This window comes from Mercenaria mercenaria, chromosome 15 (genome assembly GCF_021730395.1).
Source record: "Mercenaria mercenaria strain notata chromosome 15, MADL_Memer_1, whole genome shotgun sequence".
Classification (NCBI taxonomy): domain Eukaryota; kingdom Metazoa; phylum Mollusca; class Bivalvia; order Venerida; family Veneridae; genus Mercenaria; species Mercenaria mercenaria.
This window is the reverse complement of record NC_069375.1, coordinates 11,894,169-11,919,992: the sequence shown is the minus strand read 5'-3', so window position 1 is coordinate 11,919,992 and position 25,824 is coordinate 11,894,169. Positions and strand designations below refer to the sequence as shown.

Genomic DNA, 25,824 nt, shown 5'->3' with positions numbered 1-25,824 from the left:
TTTACTTTGTGAGTTTTGTAATACCATTGTTGATAAAATCTTGAATTTCCTTTGTGTTGTGTGATATTTAAAAGTAGTGTATTTCACAGAATAAAGTGTAGAGGCAGTGTTTAACAGATAGTTATTTAAAAGCGGGGATTTTTGTAATAAAAAGTGTAGAGACCGGACTGTTTTTTAGCATTTACATGAGAAATAACAAAATTTGGTAAAAAACAACCTCAAGAATAAAATGTATTGCATTGACACATAAGCTACCTCCTAAATATATGCAGGGATTTTATTGAAATTAAGCATTTTTAGCTCACCTGAGCACAAGGGCCTAAGGTGAGCTATTGTGATCGTCCGTCATCTTTGTGCGATGTTCTTACTCAATAATTAGACTGTTAACACTCTAGAGGTCACAATTTTAGTCCAATCTTAATGAAACTTGGTCAGAATATTACACTCAATAAAATCTCAGACGAGTTCATTACTGGGTCATATTGGTGAAAAAACTAGGTCACTAGGTCAAGTAATAGGAAAACCTTGTTAACACTTTAGAGGCCACATTTTCTGCCTCATCTTTATGAAACTTTGTCAGAATGTTTGTCATAAAAAAACCTTGTTACTACTCTAGAGGCCACATTTTCTGTTTGATCTTATTAAAACTTTGTCAGAACATTTGTTTCTATAAAATTTAGGTCAAGTTTTCAAACTTAGTTACCTGAGGTCTTAAACTAGGTCAGATTGTAGCAAAACATTGCTCACAATCTAGTGGCCTGATTTACTATTTAATCTTCATAATTTCTGTCAGAATGTTTGTCTCTTTCAAATATAAGTCAAGTTCAAAACTTGGGGTTATCTTAGATCTTAAACTAGGTCACTAGGTCAAATCATAGAAGAACCTTGTTAACACTGTAGATGTCACATTTTCTGTATGATCTTCATAAAAGCATGTAGAAATCTAGGCCAAATTAGATACTATATTATCTGGGGTAAGAACTAGGTCAGGTGAGAGATACACGGCCTTCAGGACCCTCTTAATTTTTGTATGCAGAGAGTACAGACCTCCCATACTTTAACGGTTCTAAATTTCACAGAATAGTTTTAAATTTCACAAAAATTTGGTCACACCAAAGTATCTGATATTTTAGTATATGTTTGTCGTTTCAGGGTTGGAGATGGTCTTTTTTTATCTCTGGAATTCCTGGTATAGCCGTTGGTATTCTCATGTTAATCACACTGAAGGAACCTGAGCGCAAGAATGCCTCAAAGGAGGCTCAGAAAGCGGACAATGAAGGAACTAAGGAAGTAACTGCTTCAGACGGCATTTGTGTGAAACTAGGCCGCATCTTAAAACCATTCTTAGCACCATCACTGATTCTAGCAATAGTTGCCGGTTCCATTAGAAATGCAGGTGAAAAACTGAACAAATTTAAGTATTTAACATTACCAGACATCAGGTAGAATTGTGAAAAAAAATGAATTTCTTAAGCAGGAAAAATGAGGTTAGCAACAATACAGTTGAAACTCAATATCTCACACTTGCTTATCTCAAAATTCCAGCTAATTCTCAAAGACATTTTTGTACCCTCCACCATATACAAAGGAAGTTGTCAGGTTGTCTGTCCATCCGTAGACACAATCTTGTGCGCACCAACTCTCCTCATCCCCTTTACACAATTTAATGAAACTTCACACAAGTGATCAGTACCAGCCCTAGTTGTGCATGGTGCATGTTACGTTCTTTTAGAAAAAAAATCTGCAGATTTATGGGACTTTATTTTTTGTTACTATACTATATACATAGAGTCTGCATTATGTAATCTTGTGTGCACTATTCTCCCAAACCCATGCACACAGTTTAATGAAACTTCACATAAGTGATCAGTACCAGCCCTAGTTGTGCAAGGTGCTTGTTACGTTCTTTCAGTAAAAAATTCTGCAGATTTATGGGACTTTGTTTTTTGTTACATTACTACATACATGGAGTCTATATACATACAGTCCGCATAATTATGCACTCTTGTGTGCATCATATTGCAATTACTGTGTCAAGTGCTTGCGAGGGGTACATTCATCACCTTCAGTGATAGCTCTAGTTAAGTCCTGTCCCAAAAACACGTATATAATGTATCATTTTAAGCCAAAGTTTGGTTCTCTCGAAGTAAACGCTTGATCCCTTAGAATTTGAGATACTGTGTTTCAGCTGTATTTCTTTAGGATAGGATTTCAGAGAAAAGAAAGATCAGTTAAATATAAAGTTGTTATTGGTTTTATTAGCTCACCTGTCACAAAGTGACAAGGTGAGCTTTTGTGATCGTGCAGTGTCCGTACGTCCGTGCGTAAACTTTTCCTTGTGACATCTCTAGAGGTAACATTTTTCATGGGATCTTAATGAAAATGGGTCAGAATGTTCATCTTGGTAAATTCTAGGGCAAGTTCGAAACTGGGTCACGTGCCTTCAAAAACTAGGTCAGTAGGTCTAAAAATAGAAAAACCTTGTGACCTTTTTAGAGGCCATATATTTCACAAGATCTTCATGAAAATTGGTCAGAACGGTCACCTTGATGATATCTAGGTCAAGTTCGAAACTGGGTCATGTGCCTTCAAAAACTAGGTCAGGAGGTCTAAAAATAGAAAAACCTTGTGACCTCTCTAGAGGCCATATATTTCACAAGATCTTCATGAAAATTAATCAGAATGTTCACCTTGATGATATCTAGGTCAAGTTCGAAAACTGGGTCACGTGCGGTCAAAAACTAGGTCAGTAGGTCTAAAAATAGAAAAACCTTGTGACCTTTCTAGAGGCCATATATTTCACAAGATCTTCATGAAAATTGGTCAGAACGTTCACCTTGATGATATCTAGGTCAAGTTCGAAACTGGGTCACGTGCCATCAAAAACAAGGTCAGTAGGTCAAATAATAGAAAAACCTTGTGACCTCTCTAAAGGCCATATTTTTCATGGGATCTGTATGAAAGTTGGTCTGAATGTTCATCTTGATGATATCTAGGTCAAGTTCGAAACTGGGTCACGTGCAGTCAAAAACTAGGTCAGTAGGTCTAAAAATAGAAAAACCTTGTGACCTCTCTAGAGGCCATATATTTCATGAAATTTTCATGAAAATTGGTCAGAATGTTCACCTTGATGATATCGAGGTCAGGTTCGAAAGTGGGTCACGTGCCTTCAAAAACTAGGTCAGTAGGTCAAATATTAGAAAAACCTTGTGACCTCTCTAGAGGCCATATTTTCCATGGGATCTGTATGAAAGTTGGTCTGAATGTTCATCTTGATGATATCTAGGTCAAGTTCGAAAGTGGGTCGCGTGCCTTCAAAAACTAGGTCAGTAGGTCAAATAATAGAAAAACCTAGTGACCTCTCTAAAGGCCATATTTTTCAATGGATCTTCATGAAAGTTGGTCTGAATGTTCATCTTGATGATATCTAGGTCAAGTTTGAAACAGGGTCATGTGCGGTCAAAAACTAGGTCAGTAGGTCTAAAAATAGAAAAACCTTGTGACCTCTCTAGAGGCCATACTTGTGAATGGATCTCCATAAAAATTGGTCAGAATGTTCATCTTGATGATATCTAGATCAAGTTCGAAAGTGGGTCACGTGCCTTCAAAAAGTAGGTCAGTAGGTCAAATAATGAAAAAACGTTGTGACCTCACTAGAGGCCATATTTTTCATGGGATCTGTATGAAAGTTGGTCTGAATGTTTATCTTGATGATATCTAGGTCAAGTTTGAAACTTGGTCAACTCCGATCAAAAATTAGGTCAGTAGGTATTGAAATAGAAAAACCTTGTGACCTCTCTAGAGGCCATACCCTTGAATGGATCTTCATGAAAATTGGTCAGAATGTTCACCTTGATGATGTCTAGGTCAAGTTTGAAACTGGGTCACGTGCCTTAAAAAACTAGGTCAATAGGTCAAATAATAGAAAAACCTTGTGACCTCTATAGAGACCATATTTTTCAATGGATCTTCATGAAAATTGGTCAGAATTTTTATCTTGATAATATCTAGGTCAGGTTCAAAACTGGGTCACATGAGCTCAAAAACTAGGTCACTATGTCAAATAATAGAAAAAACGACGTCATACTCAAAACTGGATCATGTTGGAAGAGGTGAGCGATTCAGGACCATCATGGTCCTCTTGTTATTAATGAGAATGAATATCATGAATTGACAAACTACAAAATCAAGGATTAGATCTGAGCAATAATCACAGTGTATTATAAGCAGTTTTCATCCTGCATTAGAAAGGAAAGAAAGTTGGAATACTGCTACTTATTCATCAGATTTATAATCTGTGTTATGAAGAATGTCCAGTACTTTGATTTTCAATTAGTGGTAATCATAATCATTTCCAATATTTAAGAGACTAATACGTGTAGAAGCATCCATTACTGTGGTCAGTTATGTGAGGAATACTGTCATAAGTATTCAAAAATACAGTGAATTTCAGTTATAAATTTTCATTTTCAAAGAAGAAGAAAAGTACTTTGTCTCTGTATGGTCAGTTTCAATTTATGTCGTACCAAGTGATGTTATTGTACATTACGCTCTTCATAAATAGAGGTAAAAAAGTATGTGAGAAACAGTATGTAATATTGACATGTTTTGTCTACTTTCAGCTGGTTATGTTTTTGCATACAATACTCAGCCTTACTTCAACAGTATTGGTGAATCAAAAGAAGATATTGCTAAGTACATGGGCTGGATTCCTATAGTGGGAGGGAGTTTGAGTGTGGCTGTAGGCGGGTTTATCTCAGACATGGTTGTAAAGGGGCGGGGCATATACGCAAGAGTAGCAGTAATAGTAGCTAGCTTGGTAAGTTGCATTGCATTTTTAAAAGCCAAATGGTTCCTAGGGTTGAAATTCTGTAGTTTGAATTTCTAACATATTTTGAGGTTTTATAACATTTCATCACCTCAAAGCAAAAAATGGATAAAGCAACAATGTCTTAAGGAGGTAGGTTACCTTGTTACAAGGGTAAATTCAGATTAGTTGAACCGCAGCGATTTTATGTTTTAACTGCTACAATCTCAATTTTGTTTATCTCAGTCCCTTCAAGTTCAATTTTTATACAGGTTTGCAGAACATGACCCTCCAAAGGTATTTTATATTGAAAGAAGAAGGAAAATACGGATATTTAACACTTTTCAGTGTATTTTAGTTTCATTGATATCCGTAGAAGTCTGCATAATTGATAATTTTACTAGTATGCACATTAGCTTTCTAATTTAAACTTAAAATGTAGATGTCGCGGGGCTCGTGTTTCCATGGTAATGCATTTTCTCTAATTTTTAAACATCTATGTATAAAAATGGGGTTTTCGACGGCTTCAGTGCCATTCTGTTAATGACCAACATGGAATATTTGGGTAATATTATTAACAAAAAACAAAGCACTTTACATGGTACCCTATTTTTCTTAAAGTTTAAAGTAACCATGGCAGCAGAGATGTTTAAAATATCTTATATCTTGCTTTTTGTCGTAATTTCTTATAAAAAATATTGAATAAAATTATATTTCTTGTTAATGTAGCTTTAAAACATATCATTTCTAACGTAAGTTATATTTTCGTGTTATTTGCATTTATTCAAACAAATTTCACAGCTTAAAGTACTTCGTCTGGCATTTTTCATGGTAAATCGTTCAACATGCTGCTTTTATTCTCATGGGTATTGTTGAAATGAAAATAAAAAGCCGAAGCTGTGTTTCTTAAATAAACCAGTGTAAACGCTTTGGAATTTTACATTCAGAAATATAGGTCACGGGCTTCGTTTCCATGGTAACATCAATTCAGTTCAAGAAACCACAATTTTCTACTGAAATTTGAAGAATTTTAGAGCTTAGTTTTAGTATATAAGTAACAAATTATCAACGGAAACTGAGAAATAGGTATTACAAATCAAACTGCCAGTTATTTTATTCGAAAATGGCCGTAACAAGTATCCTTTCACCCAAATATATTCCAGATAACATTGGTTACCATCATCCATTTTCTTACATTCCGCCTAACATTTCAATATAACTACATAAAAGAAGCAAAATATTGGATATTATTTCAGCAAATAATGACTGTTTGAAAATAGTTCAAATAAAGAAAATGCACAAAATTACGTACTTTCAAAAATAAAAGCTATTAATTTTGCGAGGTAACTGACACGTAACGTCATGACGCCAATGATGTCATTTTAAGGCAACATTGTTTTGAAGCGTTTCTGCGGCAATTTATTCATTATTTCTGCATTATTAAACCATAAAGCATCAGATCAGAGACGGGTTCATGATTTGTTTTCAGAAGAATAGATATACAAACACACTTACTGTCGTAAACGTCATCGTAAATCGTCTCGTTAGCTTCCGGTTGGACATGCGCACATACAAATATTAAGGAAACATACCTCCTTAAGCAGATGTTAACTTTTATGAGCTGGCATGAGGATTTTTAGAAGGACTATTTGCAATTTTTTCAAACAACTACTAGGCTAAATATTATAACTTTACATATGTGATTGGTATCATTAGATGACCCCATAGGACAAGTTACATAACTCTAGCTTTTATTTTGTCAAAGTTTTGCATGTAAACAGGTTTCTCACTAACAACTTGGAGAAATTGTTTGAAACTTCACACATGTCTTCAGCATCATAAGATGACCTCCCAGGACAAGATACAGAACCCTAGGTTTTATATTGTCAAACATAACTCCATCCTGCTTTTTGCAAGAATTATGGCCCTTTTTGGACTTACAAAATATTAGATTTCTTCATTTAGTTTTGCATTTAGGTCAACCTTTCTTCTTAATGTTGAAAGCTATACCTTTAAAACTTGGAGCAGTTATTTGCCATTAAAAGCTGACTCTTCACAGCAAGTACTGTAACTCTACATTGCTTTTTGCAAGAATTATGGTCCCTTTTGGACTCAGAAATATCATGAAAGCACACAGAAATATCATGAAAGCACACAGGTATAGGACAGACAATATTTCTGTTCTACAGAGACAAAAAAGTCAGATGAGCGTCTGCACGTGCAAGGTGGTGCTCTTATTTCTGTCTTAGTCCTATTCAGCAATATCCTGTAATAATCCACTCTTTGGAATAAATAAAAACAAAAGGACATATAACAAATATGTAGATAATATGGGATATTGCTGTCTATTTATTCAAAATACTGTAGTTGGCATTTAGGAATTTATTACATTTGAATATGTTATGCATTCGATATACATAACTTTCGTAAGTTGGATATTTATTTCAGTAAAAGCTTAGGTAGATATTTTATTTCAAAAGAGAGCTTAGGTAGACATGTTTCATTTTACAAAGAAAGCTTAGGTAGACATGTTTCATTTTAAAAAGAAAGCTTAGGTAGACATGTTTCATTTTACAAAGGAAGCTTAGGTAGACATGTTTCATTTTAAAAAGAAAGCTTAGGTAGACATGCTTCATTTTAAAAAGAAAGCTTAGGTGGACATGTTTCATTTTACAAAGAAAGCCTAGGTGGACATGTTTCATTTTACAAAGAAAGCTTAGGTGGACATGTTTCATTTTACAAAGAAAGCTTAGGTAGACATGCTTCATTTTAAAAAGAAAGCTTAGGTAGACATGTTTCATTTTACAAAGAAAGCTTAGGTAGACATGCTTCATTTTACAAAGAAAGCTTAGGTAGACATTCTTCATTTTAAAAAGAAAGCTTAGGTAGTCATGTTTCATTTTAAAAAGAAAGCTTAGGTAGACATGTTTCATTTTACAAAGAAAGCTTAGGTAGACATGTTTTATTTTAAAAAGAAAGCTTAGGTAGACATGTTTCATTTTACAAAGAAAGCTTAGGTAGACATGTTTTATTTTAAAAAGAAAGGTAAAAGTGCAAGGTTATTCAAACTTATACTATATTCAAGAGAATATTATGGTTACTTATCTTGTAGGTTTATTTGTTCAAGAATTTGTCAGAGATTTATAACATTTTATTTTCAGTTACTGGCAGCACCATTTGCGGCTGGGACGTTATTTTTTAGTCCACCCTGGGCTTATATCTGTCAGATACCAACGTATCTTTTTGGTGAGATTTTATACAGTATTTATAGAGACAGGTGCATTTATGTTATAGTTTCATTCTGTTAAACTTTTAGCCAGCTGGCGGCAAGTGATTCTGCCTTTGTGGCCAGTGCAGATCAAGATCAGCTTATCATGGTCTGCTCTGTTTGCTCTTCAGTCAGTCAGTGAACACCCCTGTGAATAAGTGATCCTGTCCAAATCATATGATGGACCAGTCAGTTTTAAAAATTTAGCAGGATAAATGTTAAAAGAATAGTTTTCTAGCTGCTGTGAAATCAGTATCATTTATTGGGCAATTAATTCTTATCAGTTTGGTGTTTGCACGAAACCACTAATTCAATCTGATCAACTAAATAAATTTCCTCCAAGTTATATGCATCTTTAATGTTTGAAATGAACGATTTTCATGTTCTCACTAGAAAGCCTTTATGGTGGCTGATTTTTGTTAACTATGTATTGTTTTGGCTACAGGTAATCGAGAAGAAGTTACCTTTTTGATTTGTATAGTTCTAAAGAATGAAACAGTTCTTTTGTGGACACTTGAATGACATAGTGAAGTTGATGGAAAATCAGCCGACGTTCAATTTATCTGTTGCAAAACAACAAAATCATATGCCAGCAAGATTAAATGATTTCATTGTACTGATGTGTTTCAGGTGAGATGTGGATAGGTATCACCCTAGCGATAGTGGTAGAATTAATTCCAAGCTCAGTGCGAACGTCAGCAGTAGCCGTGTATCTTTTCATCATTAGCAACATCGGGGGAAATATGCCATTACTCGTACCACCTATACAAAATGCATTTGAAGATGATGGTTTAACGAAGTCTCAGTCTTTAAGAGGTATGTACTTAAATCCCCTAACACAAGTTGTGACGTTGCCCTTCTTGGCCAAAAATATTTTTGTTAGAAAAAATAATGAATTGCAATTTTCATTTACTGGTAAAGTTACAGTCAAAAGACTATACACAATTGAATTGAAATTACATGAGATAGTAGCTAAGTTCTGAGTTAGATAAAGACAAGAAATAGACTGTAATCCTGTCAGTCCTGAAACTTGACATTGACCTTTAAGTCTAGAAGCTGCAGCATGCAAGTGGCATGTAGTCTACTATTTATTGGATGGCAACTAGGGAGACTTGGTATTTGATAACTATACAACAAGAAGATATGTGATGAGGAAGAGGAAATTTGTTCAAACACTGTCAAAACAGAGGAGGGTAGAGATAAAATCAGGTTAAAAATACTTTACATTCAGGTGTGAAATGCACTACGACAAGTGCCTTAACCCTAATCATGCTGGACACGAATGATTTTGCCTTTGCAGCCAGTGAAGATCATGATCAGCCTGCACATCCATGCAGTCTGATCAAGATCTGCACTGTTCGCCATTCAGTTAGTAACTTTTTGGTAAGCACCCTTTAAACAGTTAATGGTACTGTCCAAATTGAAAGATAGACAAGTGCACTATAGAAATTTAGCAGGGTCAGGGTTAAGTGCATATACTAACATGCTGTAGAACCTTTGTTCTCATTATGTTGCCTCTATAATAGCTGTCATTGTTTCTGTTTCAGGAGCTCTGTACATCCTGTATCCCGGTCTGTATGTCCTTGGTGCTGTACTGTTTATACCGGCTATGTTCTTGTTAAAGCGTGATCAGGAAAGAGCAAGGGAATTAGAGTACGTTAATATGGAGGAGACCAAATGAAGATCTTTTTCATGTGATATGAAGACTAGTGTCCAGTCTCAGGTGTAGGGAAAAAGGAAATGATTTTAGCTAATATCCATTCAGCAATGAGGTGAACAAAGGAAATATTATGTTCACTTGTATGAAAGCTGTGTTATGTCACTCAGTAATTGAGTACCTTATATAAAAGATCATGAAAGTACTTTGACAGATATGGCTTTCAATAGAGTAAATACAAAAAAAAATTAACACACATATAAATGGGATGTGGTATATGGTAGTTGTAATACAAAAAAAAACGTATAATAGATTCACTTCAAGAAAGAATTTATCTTTTTTGCCACAAGATTAAAAAAACACAACCCTTTGATTGACTACCACTTGTAAAATAGTATCCTGTAGTTTTAAGGGTTTAAGTAGAGTAAGCAAACAAGATATATAACAACTGCTTACCTTACATCTGGTCGCTTTAAAATTTGTCATGAAATAATTTAAAATGGTGCTAGTCAGTTTCATAAAGTGCTATGAATACCTGTAATGGGTTTATTTGGCTAAAAAAGGAAATTAGGGTTTCGGCTTTTGCTCTTTTTCACTTCTTATCTGGTCTGTTTAAGTCAAAGACATTTTTCATTTTCAAAATAGCACAATTTTCTCACTGAGTTATATTTTCTGAGAGATTAAATATGTAGGACTCAGTCTAAGGTAATAGAATTTTCTTTTTGAGACCAGTCTAAAGTGTGACCTAGCCATTTATCAGTTTCAAGACTGAGCCAAGAACCAACTGGTCAAATTCTCAAGACTGGTCAACAGACTGTGTGTTGTAATCTTGGAGCCTGTTCTGTGATACTAGTTGTGAATAAAACTTACTGTAACATGTTGAGAAATATTTATAAGCATGTTGAACTTGTGTAGTGTCAGATTGCTGTTAAAAATTTATGTTACACAATCATGTTTTGCTTTTATGGTGCACAAGTAGGAACAGTTTAAAAACTGCTTGTACATCTAAAATACTTTAACAGTAATGTCTTTTTAGCTCACCTGAGCAATGCTCAGGTGAGTTTTTCTGATCACTCGATGTCCGGCGTCTGTCTGTCGTCTGTCTGTCCGTCAACATTTAGCTTGTGTATGCGATAGAGGCTGTATTTTTCAACTGATCTTCATGAAATTTGGTCAGAATGATAACCTTGATGAAATGTAGGCCGAGTTTGAAAATGGGTCATCTGGGGTCAAAAACTAGGTCACTAGGTCAAATCAAAGAAAAACCTTGTGTATGCGATAGAGGCTGTATTTTTCAATTAATCTTCATGAATTTTGGTCAGAATGATTACCTTGATGAAATCTAGGCCGAGTTCGAAAATGGGTCATCTGGGGTCAGAAACTAGGTCACTAGGTCAAATCAAAGAAAAACCTTGTGTATGCGATAGAGGCTGTATTTTTCAATTAAACTTCATGAATTTTGGTCAGAATGATAACTTTGATGAAATCTAGGCCGACTTCAAAAATGGGTCATCTGGGGTTAAAAACTAGGTCACTAGGTCAAATTAAAGAAAAACCTTGTGTATGCGATAGAGGCTGTATTTTTCAATTAATCTTCATGAATTTTGGTCAGAATGATTGCCTTGATGAAATCTAGGTCAACTTCGAATATGGATCATCTGGGATCAAAAAGTAGGTCATTAGGTCAAATCAAAGAGAAACCTTGTGTATGCGATTGAGGCTATATTTTTCAATTGATCTTCATGAAATTCAGTCAGAATGATTGCCTTGATAAAATCTTGGTCAAGTTTGAATATGGGTCATCTTGGTTCAAAAATTAGGTCACCAGGTCAAATCAAAGAAAAACCTTGTGTATGTGATAGAGGCTGTATTTTTCAATTGATCTTTATGAAATTTGGTCAGAATTATTGCCTTGATAAAATCTAGGTTGAATTTGGTTATTGGTCATCTGTGGTCAAAAACTAGGTCACTAGGTCAAATCAAAGAAAAAACCTTGTGTATGCAATAGAGGCTGTATTTTTCAATTGATCTTCATGAAGTTTGGTCAGAATGATTGCCTTGATAAAATCTAGATCAAGTTTGAATATGGGTCATCTGGGGTCAAAAACTAGGTCACTAGGTCAAATCAAAGGAAAACCTTGTGTATGTGATAGAGGCTGTATTTTTAGCTCGACTATTCAAAGAATAGTCTAGCTATTCTACTCACCCTGGCGTCGGCGTCGGCGTCACACCTTGGTTAAGTTTTTGCATGCAAGTACATACAGCTATCATTTAAAGGCATATAGCTTTGAAACTTATTTATTATTTTTCTAGGTCAATTACCAACCTCACTGGGTCAAGTTCCATAACTCTAACAAGTATTTATGAGCAAATTATGCCCCCTTTTGGACTTAGTAAATTTTCTATGTCCCAAACTAATGCAGATATTGAATTGAAACTTCACATGTGTCTTCAGGGTTATAAAACTAGTTGATAGCACCAAGTCCCATAACTGACCTTCATTTTAGCCAAATTATGCCCCCTTTTGGACTTAGAAAATTTTGGTTAAAGTTTTGCGTGCAAGTACATACAGCTATTACTAAAAGGCATATAGATTTGAAACTTATTTTTTCTTTTTCTAGATCAATTACCTACCTCACTGGTCAAGTCCTATAACTCTGACATTTATTTTAGCCAAATTATGCCCCCTTTTGGACTTAGAAAATCCTGGTTAAAGTTTTACATGCAAGTTACTATCTCCAAAACTAATGCAGATATTAAATTGAAACTTCACATGTGTCTTCGGGGTTATAAAACTAGTTGATAGAATCAAGTCCCATAACTCTGACCTTCATTTTAGCCAAATTATTCCCCCTTTTGGACTTAGAAAATTTTGGTTAAAGTTTTGCGTGCAAGTACATACAGCTATAGAGATTTGAAAAATATATAGATTTGAAACTTATTTTTTCTTTTTCTAGATCAATTACCTACGTCACTGGGTCAAGTCCTATAACTCTGACATTAATTTTAGCCAAATTATGCCCCCTTTTGGACTTAAAAAATCCTGGTTAAAGTTTTACATGCAAGTTACTATCTCCAAAACTAATGCAGATATTAAATTGAAACTTCACATGTGTCTTCGGGGTTATAAAACTAGTTGATAGAATCAAGTCCCATAACTCTGACATGTATTTTAGCCAAATTATGTCCCCTTTTGGACTTAGAAAATTCTGGTTAAAGTTTTGCGTGCAAGTACATACAGCTATTACTAAAAGGCATATAGATTTGAAACTTATTTATTCTTTTTCTAGGTCAGTTACCAACCTCACTGGGTCAAGTTCCATAACTCTTAACATGTATATTGAGCAAATTATGCCCCCTTTTGGACTTAGAAAATTCTGGTTAAAGTTTTACATGCAAGTTACTATCTCCAAAACTAATGCAGATATGGAATTGAAACTTAACATGTTTCTTCGGGGTTATAAAACTAGTTGATAGCATCAAGTCCCATAACTCTAATATGCATTTGGTCAAATTATGTCCCGTTTCGGAACTTAAAACTCTTATGATATTTAACATTTTGGGTAATAATTTCCTGCTTCTGTGACAATATTTCGAATAGTCGAGCTTGGCTGTCTTACGGACAGCTCTTGTTCAATTGATCTTCATGAAATTTGGTCAGAATGATTGCCTTGATAAAATCTAGGTCAAGTTCGAATATGGGTCATCTGGGGTCAAAAACTAGGTCTGTAGGTCAAATAAAAAAAAATACTTGTGTTTGCTCCAATTTTAATAATACTTGGTCAGAATATTTTTTTCCATGCAATCACTAGGTCTATGTTTACACTGTTATGGTGTATTATGGTGTGTTCCTCAGGTGAGCGACCTAGGGCCATCTTGGCCCTCTTGTTATTTATTTTGTTAGCGTACATGACTTGAACTGTTTCTTTTTTCTTCATATTGCTCAATAGTTAAAGCATACATGACCTGAATTGTTCTATTTTCCCCCATTATTTCACTCAGTTCATACTGAGTATCTGTTAAAGTAAATTTATTTTTCATAGCTTTCTGAGTATTTTTTTTTATGAAAATGTTCAAAAAGTAAGTTCAGTGTTAAAATATTATTTGGATGTGAAGGACTTCATTCTTGTTCTATACAATTTTACAATCTAAAATTTAATTAATACAGTAATATTATTTTGGTAAGTTTTAATAACAGGAATATAAACATTGATGCCTAATAGTGTGGCTATTCTTGGGTAAACAGACTATTTTGTGACATTTTCAGTTTTGTCTTTTTATTCATTTTTTAGCTCACCTGTCACAAAGTGACAAGGTGAGCTTTTGTGATCGCGCGGTGTCCGTCGTCCGTCCGTGCGTCCGTAAACTTTTGCTTGTGACCACTCTAGAGGTCACATTTTTCATGGGATCTTTATGAAAGTTGGTCAGAATGTTCATCTTGATGATATCTAGGTCAAGTTCGAAACTGGGTCACGTGCCTTCAAAAACTAGGTCAGTAGGTCTAAAAATAGAAAAACCTTGTGACCTCTCTAGAGGCCATATATTTCACAAGATCTTCATGAAACTTGGTCAGAATGTTCACCTTGATGATATCTAGGTCAAGTTCGAAACTGGGTCACGTGCCGTCAAAAACTAGGTCAGTAGGTCTAAAAATAGAAAAACCTTGTGACCTCTCTAGAGGCCATATATTTCACAAGATCTTCATGAAAATTGGTCAGAACGTTCACCTTGATAATATCTAGGTCAAGTTCGAAACTGGGTCACGTGCCATCAAAAACTAGGTCAGTAGGTCAAATAATAGAAAAACCTTGTGACCTCTCTAGAGGCCATATTTTTCATGGGATCTGTATGAAAGTTGGTCTGAATGTTCATCTTGATGATATCTAGGTAAAGTTCGAAACTGGGTCATGTGCGGTCAAAAACTAGGTCAGTAGGTCTAAAAATAGAAAAACCTTGTGACCTCTCTAGAGGCAATATATTTCATGAGATCTTCATGAAAATTGGTCAGAATGTTCACCTTGATGATATCTAGGTCAAGTTCGAAAGTGGGTCACGTGCCGTCAAAAACTAGGTCAGTAGGTCAAATAATAGAAAAACCTTGTGACCTCTCTAAAGGCCATATTTTTCATGGGATCGAACCCCCGACCTCAGGATTGGAAGGCCAGTGTGCAAACCACTGAGCTATCCGAAATGTGGAACAATAAATGTCAAATGCTTATGGCCAAATAGCTTATATAAATATATAGCTCGCAATTTCAGTTGATGACTGTATCATTTTACTAGACATTGATCGTTACATTACGTTGACTCTTTTTCTTAACACTTTTGTGTAAACACACCCATGGCCAGTGTATCACACTATTGCTTCATCACAAACTTGTAAAGGAGACGCTACTCGAATTTCATAATCGGTCATCTAGGCATTCAAATGCTGTATAAACATTTATTTTGTTATTTGATTTTTAGCCCGTCGTGACGAATGTGCGATATATCCGGCGTAGATACCTTGTTTGAGTATATGCCGTCATTTTGTTAAAATTATGCCCGTTTTGCAGTAGCCATTTTAAGCAGCTCGCCTGTCACGTAGTGACAATGCGAGCTTTTGTGATCAACCTTCGTCCGTCGTCCGTTCGTCCGTCCACAATTTCTTGTGAACACGATAGAGACCACATTTTGCAATCAATTTTAATCAAACTTGCACACAACTTGTATTGGCATAATATCCCGGTTGCTTTCAAAAACTAGAGTATTGCTATTTTGACTTGTGAACACGATAGAGGCCACATTTTGCAATATGGAAAATCAGTCAGTTACTTCCTCTGAATATGTCCAAGAAGTTAATTGGTCTATATTTGACTTCTTTGTAATTTTCAAAAGCAATACCTTTACTAAATTTCACTGGATTGGAAAATGAGTAAGGGCGTGTTTTCTTTTAGTGGCCCTCTGCTAAATTTAGGTTTGATTAATCATTTATATTTAGAAACCTACACATAAAAATAATGTTAATCTAGGGATTCCTAGGACAAGTTCAAAACTGGATCATGTGGAGTCAGAGACTTGGTCACCACTGAAATCAAAGAAAACGCTTGTTAACGACGCAGATGCTACACTTATGACCATATCTTCATGAAACTTGGTCAGAATGTTTATTTTAATGATTCCAAGGCCGAGTTTAACAGGTGAGCGACATAGGGTCATCATGACCCTCTTGTTTAAATGCATGTTTTAAGTCTGTTCGCGATTGGCAGGATCACATTTGATAACACTTCACACATTTATATGTCAAGGTAATACAAAGTGAATCATACAAGGCCCAGATTATGTCCCTTTTATACTCAGAGATTTTTTAAAATTTGTTTAGAAAATAGTATTGTGCGTTGTTGCACCTCAAAATGGTAGCAGCTGACTACCAAAATTCGGCCGAGTTTTGGTAGTCACTATCAAAATGCGTTACACTCAATGTCACAAATTGATATACGGGCCTTATTTAATCTGTAGTGTAAATGCAGGTATTGCATCATCTTTTTGTAAATGTTTGAGTTATTGAGGTAAATGTCAGATTTCACGCATAAAATACCTCTCATGTTTTTCTGTATTTCATAACTTAAATTTCCATGTAAATTTCGTTAAATTCGGTTCAGTAATAAGAAAGTTGATATTTTATAAATTTCAGTAATCCCGTGAAAATAAAAATAGTCGGAGTACACGGCTTAGCCGTGAGTCCCATGAAATTTAGTATTTGGCGGGATATTACCCTACAAATAGACTGGACTAGATACGCCTTGCGCACACCACATTCCGACAATAGACGAATCTATGTTAGACTAATTTTTCTTGCTAGAAATTTATGCTCGACCGAGGTAAGAAGTTTATTTGTTAGATTTTTGTATGATTTTGTGAATTACGACTTTTATTTGGTAAAGTTTTGTGCATTCTACAGAATTCTGTAACATTTACTTTTCGGTATGTGATTTTAGCTAGTTTCGGTATGTCAGGATAATTTATTAAATTTTTCAGACTTTTGTAAATTATTTCGAAAGAGGAATCTAAAATGTTTCGTTTATATAAGATGTAAGACTTGTACTGAAATTTGCAACATGATATTTATAGCGTACTCTGTTTCAAAAACATATGTCAAACATTTCGTTGTTATGGAACGCCGATACTGCACTGCACTGTAATGTATAAATCTATATGGCAAGTCTAGTACCATGTATGTAATATATTATTGTAATATAAAATTGTTTTGTGTATGGCATTTGATGTTATATCGATGCCAACTATGAATAACGTTTGATTTGCATTGAATTTTGTTAATTTGTAGTTGTAAATAATGGCTGCAGTTTATCATTTCCATTATTATATTTTTTCATCATAAACTTTTCATATCTTTTTCATACTTTAACTTTAGTCTTTTAAGTAAGTAATTTTTGTAATAATGGAAGTAATTAGTGACGTATTTTAATCATGTGACGTATGAACTTAGTAGCACATATATTTTGTATAAGTAGCACGTATTATTTATCGGAGCCTACGGAGGTATGGTGTACCCAAAGGAGCAGTTTTATGCCCTGTCTTATTTGTTTCGCTATGGTGCTTACCATATGTTATATATTTTAGCTTCTTCCGCCAGACGATTTTACCTGGTGATGTCATAACCCGGAAGTACAATGCCCGAGGTTCACTTGTCTTCACTCCCCTGGATGTGATATTCCCAGCGCAGAGCTTTCGTCCCATGGTTGTGCCGTAAACCGCAAAGACGCTGATGTTTGTTATCCTCTGAAGTCAGCTCAGGGATGCAATCACCTACCACCATAGGGAGCCAAAACGGAATCAACGTATTCACGGTTTAAAGGGACTTGATTTGAAGATACGTTATATATTTTTTGTGCTACTTAAAGTTCGCAATTAAATGAAAGAACTGTGCCACGTCACATTAAAATGGAAGTGTCGGAACTTTGTATCTAGAGATACTGAACTTTGATATTTTTTTCTTTCTTTCTTATAATCAGTTTGTTTTTCATATCATCTATTCATTGTTAATAATCATCTTATGTAAATAAATTTGTAAATATTGTAAAGGGTGTTGACTTGTTCAGATAGTTATTGTCGCCGGTACGGCCAGTCCTGTCACACTCAACGCAATTTGGTAGTTTACAAAAATGTAGTACCAAAAATGCGTTGGATTTGTACACATCCAACGCGAAACGGTATTAATAATAATCTCGTGAATTACAAAAAATATTTTGTGATGAATGGACAATATTATTTCAAAGAGAGTCATGATGGAACTTAGTCGCTCATCCGACCTTGACCTTTTGACCTTGAAAATATAACGGCCCTAGATTCAGTCAAGCAGAACCATTGGAACACACGTGAGAGAGGTCAATGCAACTCTAACTTTGACATACATCGAGAGATATTAAAGGAACTTGGCACAACCTTTCACCACAGTTATTTGATGCGTTGTTCGCATGACCCTAGGACAGGTTTCACAAACGCCCATAAGTAAGTATAGACTGTTTGAGATTAAAATTTAGGAGATTCGCGAGAAAAATCACATAGGACAGGTTGTATAATACCTTTAAAAGTATATGCAAGGTAGACATGCACCCTTTATCCACCAAAAAAAATTAGAATATTTCAATGTTGTTTAATGTAGTGAAATACAATTAAATGATCCAACCCGGTAGTGAATTTAATTCCGAGTGTTACAGATTAATTTATTCACCGAGAGTTACAGAGGTTAGTCGAGTAAATATCAGGCACTCGTATTTTTGTATACCGGACATAACTGTTTTCGTATTTTCACCTGGTGCTGGAAAAACTTTTCTTACACCCCGGGGTGTAGGATTGCCGTAGGGCTGAATGCACAAATGTACGCTCCTAAATTGTTACATCTGTATTAAAGCTGAGGTTCAATGGCATATTTTGTTAACAGTCTGTTCATTACTCGACTAAATGTTGGTACCTTGCAAACATGAGCCTAATTATTATAACTGAATATTCAGGATAAATACTTTATGCGACTTGGAACGAGAACCATATATCACATTAGGACCTCCAAAGAGTTTTGAGCTTAACTATTTCATTTTTTCCAAAGAGAAAAGCTGTTGTCATCACCCTTTCGGTTGCGTCGGTGCCAGCGTCCAAGTTGGCGTCCGTTTATAGATTTACATGTAAACAGTTTTATCAAAAACTACTGGACAATACGCAAGTCTGCAACATGAGATGTCTTCACATGACATGTAACATAAGTCTTGCTTACATTTTGTCAAAAGTTTGCCCCTTTGTAAATTAGATTTTGATAGATGTTTGTATATAAACAGGTTTCAAAGAAACTACTGGACCGGATGCTTTCAAAAAATGAAAAATGAAAAAAAAAGTTTTTTTTTAATACAAGTCACTGATTCAGAAACAATTCAATTAATTTTTAACGAAAGAGAATGATTTTTGTTTTCCTTGACAACCATGTGGTCGTTACCGGGTAGGGGTTTTCGGGTGTGTGAAGTTGGCTAAGCAGTCGGCACATGACATTCGACATTCAAATTTTTGACTGTTTTTTAATGTCAAGCCAATTCGACATACGACATTCGGCATTCAGCTTTGTTGGCAATTTTTAAATGTCAATTCAACCAGACATACAACAGTCGACAATCAAAATCACATACGTTTACTAATTATTGCAATTGGTATCTGCTTTGATACCTTTTTGAATATATATTTAAACGTATTTACATTTCTATAGATTTACTAGGAATTCAGTTATCAAAGTGCTGAATGAACTTTCTTGAATATAGATAAAAAGTATTAACTGTACGTTTCAAACGTTTCTCTCTCAACCAACCAGAATGCATATATTTTCTTTCTTCTTTCGATTTGATACGTATAATTTGGGTATGTAATTAGGATATGTAATTACTAGAACCGCAAAATAATATTTGTAGCAGCAATGGACCAGCTATGAACATGGCGAATATTCAAGACCAGTTTCCCCATGCAGTTTATCCCTTTTAAGATTTTAACAGCTTGCTTGCAAAAGAAGTCAGGGAGGCTGGAATACGAGTGTCTTCTGTATCATGCATAATTGGGAACGTATTAATAGGGAATCAATCTTGATTTTCGTAGCGAAGCGATGAAAATCGGAATCGATCCCTCTTCGGTAACGTGCCATATACCAAGTGAGATATATACTATCGAATTAAAAAATGTGTACTTCCGGCACGTGCACAGAGCGTCAGACTTCGGATATTTTGGAAGAATACTATTTTTGCTTGTGCCTAATAAGCGTCCACATTACTTGTCCGAACCGCAACGTCTTGCACATCATTGTTAATAAAAGCACCTAATAAGCACAGTTCATATAAATAAATATACCTCTCCGTAGGGTGCACTTATCCAAGAGGCAGTAATTATCTGTAATACAATACAATACAATACAATATCATACCATACCATACAATACAATACAATATGGGCAGTGTTGTTTTTATTCCAAAATCTACATTGAAATTGATAGGGAATTAATTCTACGCGTAGTAGTGACGAAAATCGGGATCGATCACTTTACATATACCGAATGAAATATTTACTATCGAATTAAAAATATGTCCTTCAAATGTTATGGGATGAGTTGAAGTCGAATAGATCCCCGATTGAGGCAGTCCCTTATTTCATATATAATATATTGTTCTCCTATATATACGTAGAACATGAAATATAGTGGCGTTTTGGCTCAGTCGGCCTCGCATATGATCTAAGCACCAATAGAAATATATATAAAAGGTAACGGGTGGCGCAATAATGATTCTTTATTTAAACAATCCGGGATTTTTTTTTCAAATGTAGCAAATTAGTCGAATAATGAACATTCTAGCATAAAACTGCTGTTTTCACGGGTGTGCTAACGGGAGAGAAAATGTGTGTTTGTCAGAATAATTTATATATTTGATATATTAATAATGTTACACATAAGCACAGATAGTGGTTGACTCCCTTTTCATGCTACCATTGCTATAATTATTGTTGAATTGCTGTTAATAATAGGATTTGGTTCATTTGTGGCTGATTTGGGTTCATTATGTTAATAGCTGGATCCCAGCATCACACATTATGTCCTATATAACAGTGAAAGGGTACCAGATATTTGTTAGAGCAAGTACTCGCTGTAAAATACTATGTTCGAATTTGGACCAATCAGAAACAAGTTCTATTAATAGCACCAATCAAAGCTCACTTACACTAAGGTATAAATAGGTAGATGGAGAACAGAGAGATCATTCTGTATCCAGCGATCGACATATCGAGGATTCAACTAATAATTTATCCAAGTACCTTGATAATGCAGTTATTGCAACTACCCTGTCAGGGCGGATAGATTATTAAAAAGAAGACGTTTGAAGTTCATAGACTAAAGAAGAGTTGCAGAATTTCAACAAGGTTTTGAGCTATAGGGACAGCGCATAGGAGTTTTACCTTAAGGGTGGTTGAATGCTATAGACGATATCAAATATAGGCTGACCATCGGAAAGCTGAGACAGAGACATAGTGTTTGGTAATCTAATGAGATAGTAGGAGAGTTTCAACTTATAGACGTTCAGTGTTATTGGCGTACAGCTAAGGCATCAGGGTTATACCTATATGGTAGTTGAATGCTACATGTGATAGCATATAAACGCTGAGCATCCAGGAGTCGGGGCAAGTATATTGAGTTGCAGCTTTAATTAAGAGGACATAGGCTGAGCATCTATGCGATAGGACTCGTACGTTGTTGTTCAAAGACATTGTCTGACGGGAACTTCGACAAAAAGACCAGTCAAGTATAGTATCTCCAGCCTTTAGGAGTTTGAGCTGATTTTGAATTGAAGGTTCTTAGTTTGAAACATTTAGTGATTTGCCTGATCCCTGAAATTATCGAGCTCATAATTGAAATAATTTACGAATCATTGGTACACGAATCATTTAGGCAAAGTAGCCAGAGGAAAAGTTATGTATGAGATATTTAGTCTCGCCAGCTATACGTTTTAACAAAGGACATTCTATTTCGTTTGTCAGCTAGTCTAAGACATAGTCACCCTAGCGATTGGACACATTTCATTGTTCAAGATACTAAAGGCGTAGGCACTTCCACTTCATATAACTCGTATCCTGACAGTGTAAACAGTGAGATTCTCGCGTCACATGCTGTTAACACACCTATTTAGCTCTAAAGATCAAGGTCACCGAGGTGTTATTTTTAAGGTTAAAGTTTTTCGGCAACATTTGTTTCTTTTGTACCCCCGAGCAACTAAGTTGTAAATTGTGGGGGGGGGGGGGGGGATACAGGTTTCAGGTTGTCAGTCTGTCAGTCCGTCCGTCTGTCTATCTGTCTGTCTGTCTGTCCGTCCGTAGACACAATCTTGTGCGCACCATATCTCCTCATCCCCTTGACACAACTTAATGAAACTTCACACAAGTGATCAGTAACAACAGTAGTTGTGGATGGGGCATGTTAGGTTCTTTCAGAAAAAAAATACAGAGTTACGGGACTTTGTTTTTAGTTCACCATCATCAGATGGTGGGCTGTTCAAATAACTCTTCGTCCGTGGTTCGTCCGTCCGTCCGTCATTCCGTCCGTCCGTTAACAATTTCTCGTTATCGCATCTCCTCAGAAACTACTAGGGGGATTTTGACCAAACTTTGTCAGAATGATATATTGGTACCCTAGTTGTGTCCCCCTGAAAAGCAGACTGGTTCAACAATTTTTGAGTGAATTATGGCCCTTTGTTTATTTTTATAATTTACATAGATTTATATAGGGAAAAGTTTTGAAAATCTTCTTGTCCAAAACCACAGGACCTAGGGCTTTGATATTTGGTATAAAGCATCATCTAGTGGTCCTCTACCAAATGGTTCAAATTATATCCCTGGAGTCAAATATGGCCCCGCCTAGGGGTCACATGTTTTATATAGACTTATATAGGGAAAAACTTTGAAAAACTTCTTGTCCAAAACAACAGGACCTAGGGCTTTGATATTTTGCATGTGACATCATCTAGTGGTCTTCTACTAAGATTGTTCTAATTATCCCCCTAGGGTCAAATATGGCCTCGCCCTGGGGGTCACATGGTTTATATAGACTTATATAGGGAAAACTTGGAAAAACCTCTTGTCCAAAACCGCAGGACCTAGGGCTTTGATAATTTGCATGTGACAACATCTGGTAGTCTTCTACTAACATTGTTCAAATTATCCCCCTACGGTCAAATATGGCTCCGCCCTGGGGGTCACATGGTTTACATAGACTTATAAAGGGAAAAGCTTTTTGTCCAAACCACAAAGCCTAGGGCTCTGATATTTGTTATGCAGCATCATCTTGTGGTTCTCTACCAAGTTTGTTAAAATTATCGCCCTAGGGTCAAATATAGCCCCGCCCTGGGGTCACATGGTTCATATAGTCTTATAGAGGGAAAAGCTTTTAAAATCTTCTTGTCAATAGCCTACAACATTCAAATTTGGACCACATGTATAGTTTTGAGTAGCAAGATGAACATTAACATGAGTTGACCTTGATTTTGACCTAGTGACCTACTTTCACATTTCTGTAGCTGAAACCTTCAAATTTGGACCACATGCATAGTTTTGTGCACTGGAAAAAAGTTTGACATTGAAATTGACCTAGTGACCTACTTTCATATTTTTGAAGGTACAGGCTTCAAATTTGGACCACATGCATAGTTTTGTGTTCCGAAATGAAATTTGACCTTGAATTTGACCTAGTGACCTACTTTCTCAAGCTACAGCCTTCAAATTTGAACCACATGCATAGTTTTGTGTACCAAAAAAAACTTTCTTGACATTGACCTAGTGACCTACTTTCATATTTCTCAAGCTACAGCCTTCAAATTTGGACCACATGCATAGTTTTGTGTACCGAAAAAAACTTTGACCTTGACATTGACCTAGTAACCTACTTTGACATTTTTGAAGGTACAGGCTTCAAATTTGGACCACATGCAAAGTTTTGTGTTCCAAAATTAAATTTGACCTACTGACCTACATTCACATTTCTCAAGCTACATCCTTCAAATTTGGACCACATGCATAGTTTTATGTACCGAAAAACATTTGACATTGACATTGACCTAGTGACCTACTTTCACATTTCTCAACCACAGCCTTCAAATTTGGACCACATGCAAAACTTTGTGTACCGGAACAACCTTTGTTTTTCTGTCATATCTTTGTTACTATTGCTTATATCTTACTGTAACTTCACATAAACATTGTCCAGCATAACAACAAAGTATGTGCAGGGACTGGGCCCATTATACACAAGGTCAAGGTCACCGAATTCTTATACTTGGAATTATTTTCATGTTATTTTTTTCGAAAGCTTCGTTTATAGACATATCTTTGATAATGACTTGAAATTAAAAATATTTCTTTATAATCATCATCTGCATGTGTGTTTACAATCCCCATATAAACAATAATTGTATTTTTGACAGAATTATGCTCGGTTTTTTTTTTTGGCAATCTTCGCTTTCTTGATATAACTTTAGTATAATATAAGATAATGACTTGAAACTTAAAATGTATCTTTATCATCATCATCTGCTATCTCTGCAGACACCCTCGGGATACGTTGATGCCCTCGCCCTTACGGATTCGGGCACCAAATGATACCTCAAGAGTCTGCAGATGTTATAACACGGAAAAACGTGCGTTATCCCTATAGTAAAATGTTAGCAAAACAATGTTTAATGTCGTCAGCTAGTACATTTGAAGTTTTTTCATATGTACTCTTGCAACGCATTTTGTCGCTAGCAAAACTCTTGACTACCAAAATGCGTTGCAACCATTTTGATGTGTAACAGTGCGTGATTGTCAACGAGCTAGTACCTAAATAACTACAGACCACAGGCACATAATGTCATGATAATACCAACCGAATGGCTCAGGTCCGATAACTCTTCCATTCATTTTTATTACGTTATGCTGCTTTTGTATATATAAGATTTTTTTCTCAACAAAATTCTGTTTGCGATTTTCAGCACATTCGTTCCCCAGTATCTACACATCAGTCCATAGTACTTTACACTTGCATTTGCAACTTCGATAGTTTAAACTATGTTACATAATTAGTGATGCTGTGACAGGAAAGGCCGTACCGGCGACAGTAACCATCAGAAGAAATCAACACCCTTTACAATATTTACAAATTTATTTACAAAAGATGATTATTAACAATGAATAGATATGAAAAGAAAAAAAAAACTGATTATAAGAAAGAAAAAAAAAGAAAGTTCAGTTTCTCTAGATACAAAAGTTCTTAAATCCATTCTAATCTGACGTGACACAGTTCTTTAATTTAAATTTGTGAACTTTAAGTACACAAACAAACGCAGCTTCTAAATTAAAAATACATCCCTTTAAACCGTAAATCGTTGATTCCGTGTTGGCTCCCTTGGGGGTGGGTGATTGCATCCCTGACTGACTTCAAGGTAAAAAAAAAAAATCATCGTTTTTTGGGGTTTACGGCCAACCTGGGACAAAGCCCGCCGGGGAATAACATCCAGGATGAAAAAAAATGAACCCGGGCTTGTATTTTCCGGGTTTTATGACATCACCAAAAAATCGTCTGGGGGAAGAAGCTAAAATATATAACATTGGTAACACCAAGCAAAACAAAAACGTGGGGCAAAAACGCCCTTTGGTACACCATACCCCCTGGGCTCCCATAAAAAATACTGCACTAACAAAACTAGCTACTAAGTTCATACTCCCATGTTTAAAAAAACGCCCACTTTTTACTTCCATTATTACAATTTTACTTACTTAAAAGACTAAAGTTAAGTATGAAAAAGATATGAAAATTTATGATAAACATTATAGATACGGACATGATAAACTGCAGCCATTTTTTACAACACAAATTAAAAAATTCAATATAAATAAAACTACATGATATTACATCCATATAATATCAAATCCATACACAAAAAACGGACTTTGTATTGTTCAATAACTGCCCCCAAATTTCATATTAAAAATAATATATTACAACAGGCACAGATTTGCATTAGATTTATACAAAAAACCATAAAAGCA

At 35.4% G+C, this 25,824-nt stretch overlaps 1 protein-coding gene across 1 annotated transcript in view; it reads left to right on the top strand.

Annotated features, from left to right (window-relative positions):
- The window catches only part of LOC123546771 (uncharacterized), a 71,657-nt gene extending 57,279 nt beyond the window's left edge, over positions 1 to 14,378 (top strand). Inside the window, exons 6-10 of the mRNA XM_053524059.1 lie at positions 1,153 to 1,396; positions 4,623 to 4,819; positions 7,969 to 8,053; positions 8,706 to 8,891; positions 9,623 to 14,378. Coding sequence (XP_053380034.1) covers positions 1,153 to 1,396; positions 4,623 to 4,819; positions 7,969 to 8,053; positions 8,706 to 8,891; positions 9,623 to 9,756 — 846 coding nt within the window. The 3' untranslated portion in view covers positions 9,757 to 14,378. The remainder of the gene's footprint in view (positions 1 to 1,152; positions 1,397 to 4,622; positions 4,820 to 7,968; positions 8,054 to 8,705; positions 8,892 to 9,622) is intronic.
- Positions 14,379 to 25,824: the final 11,446 nt, after the last annotated feature.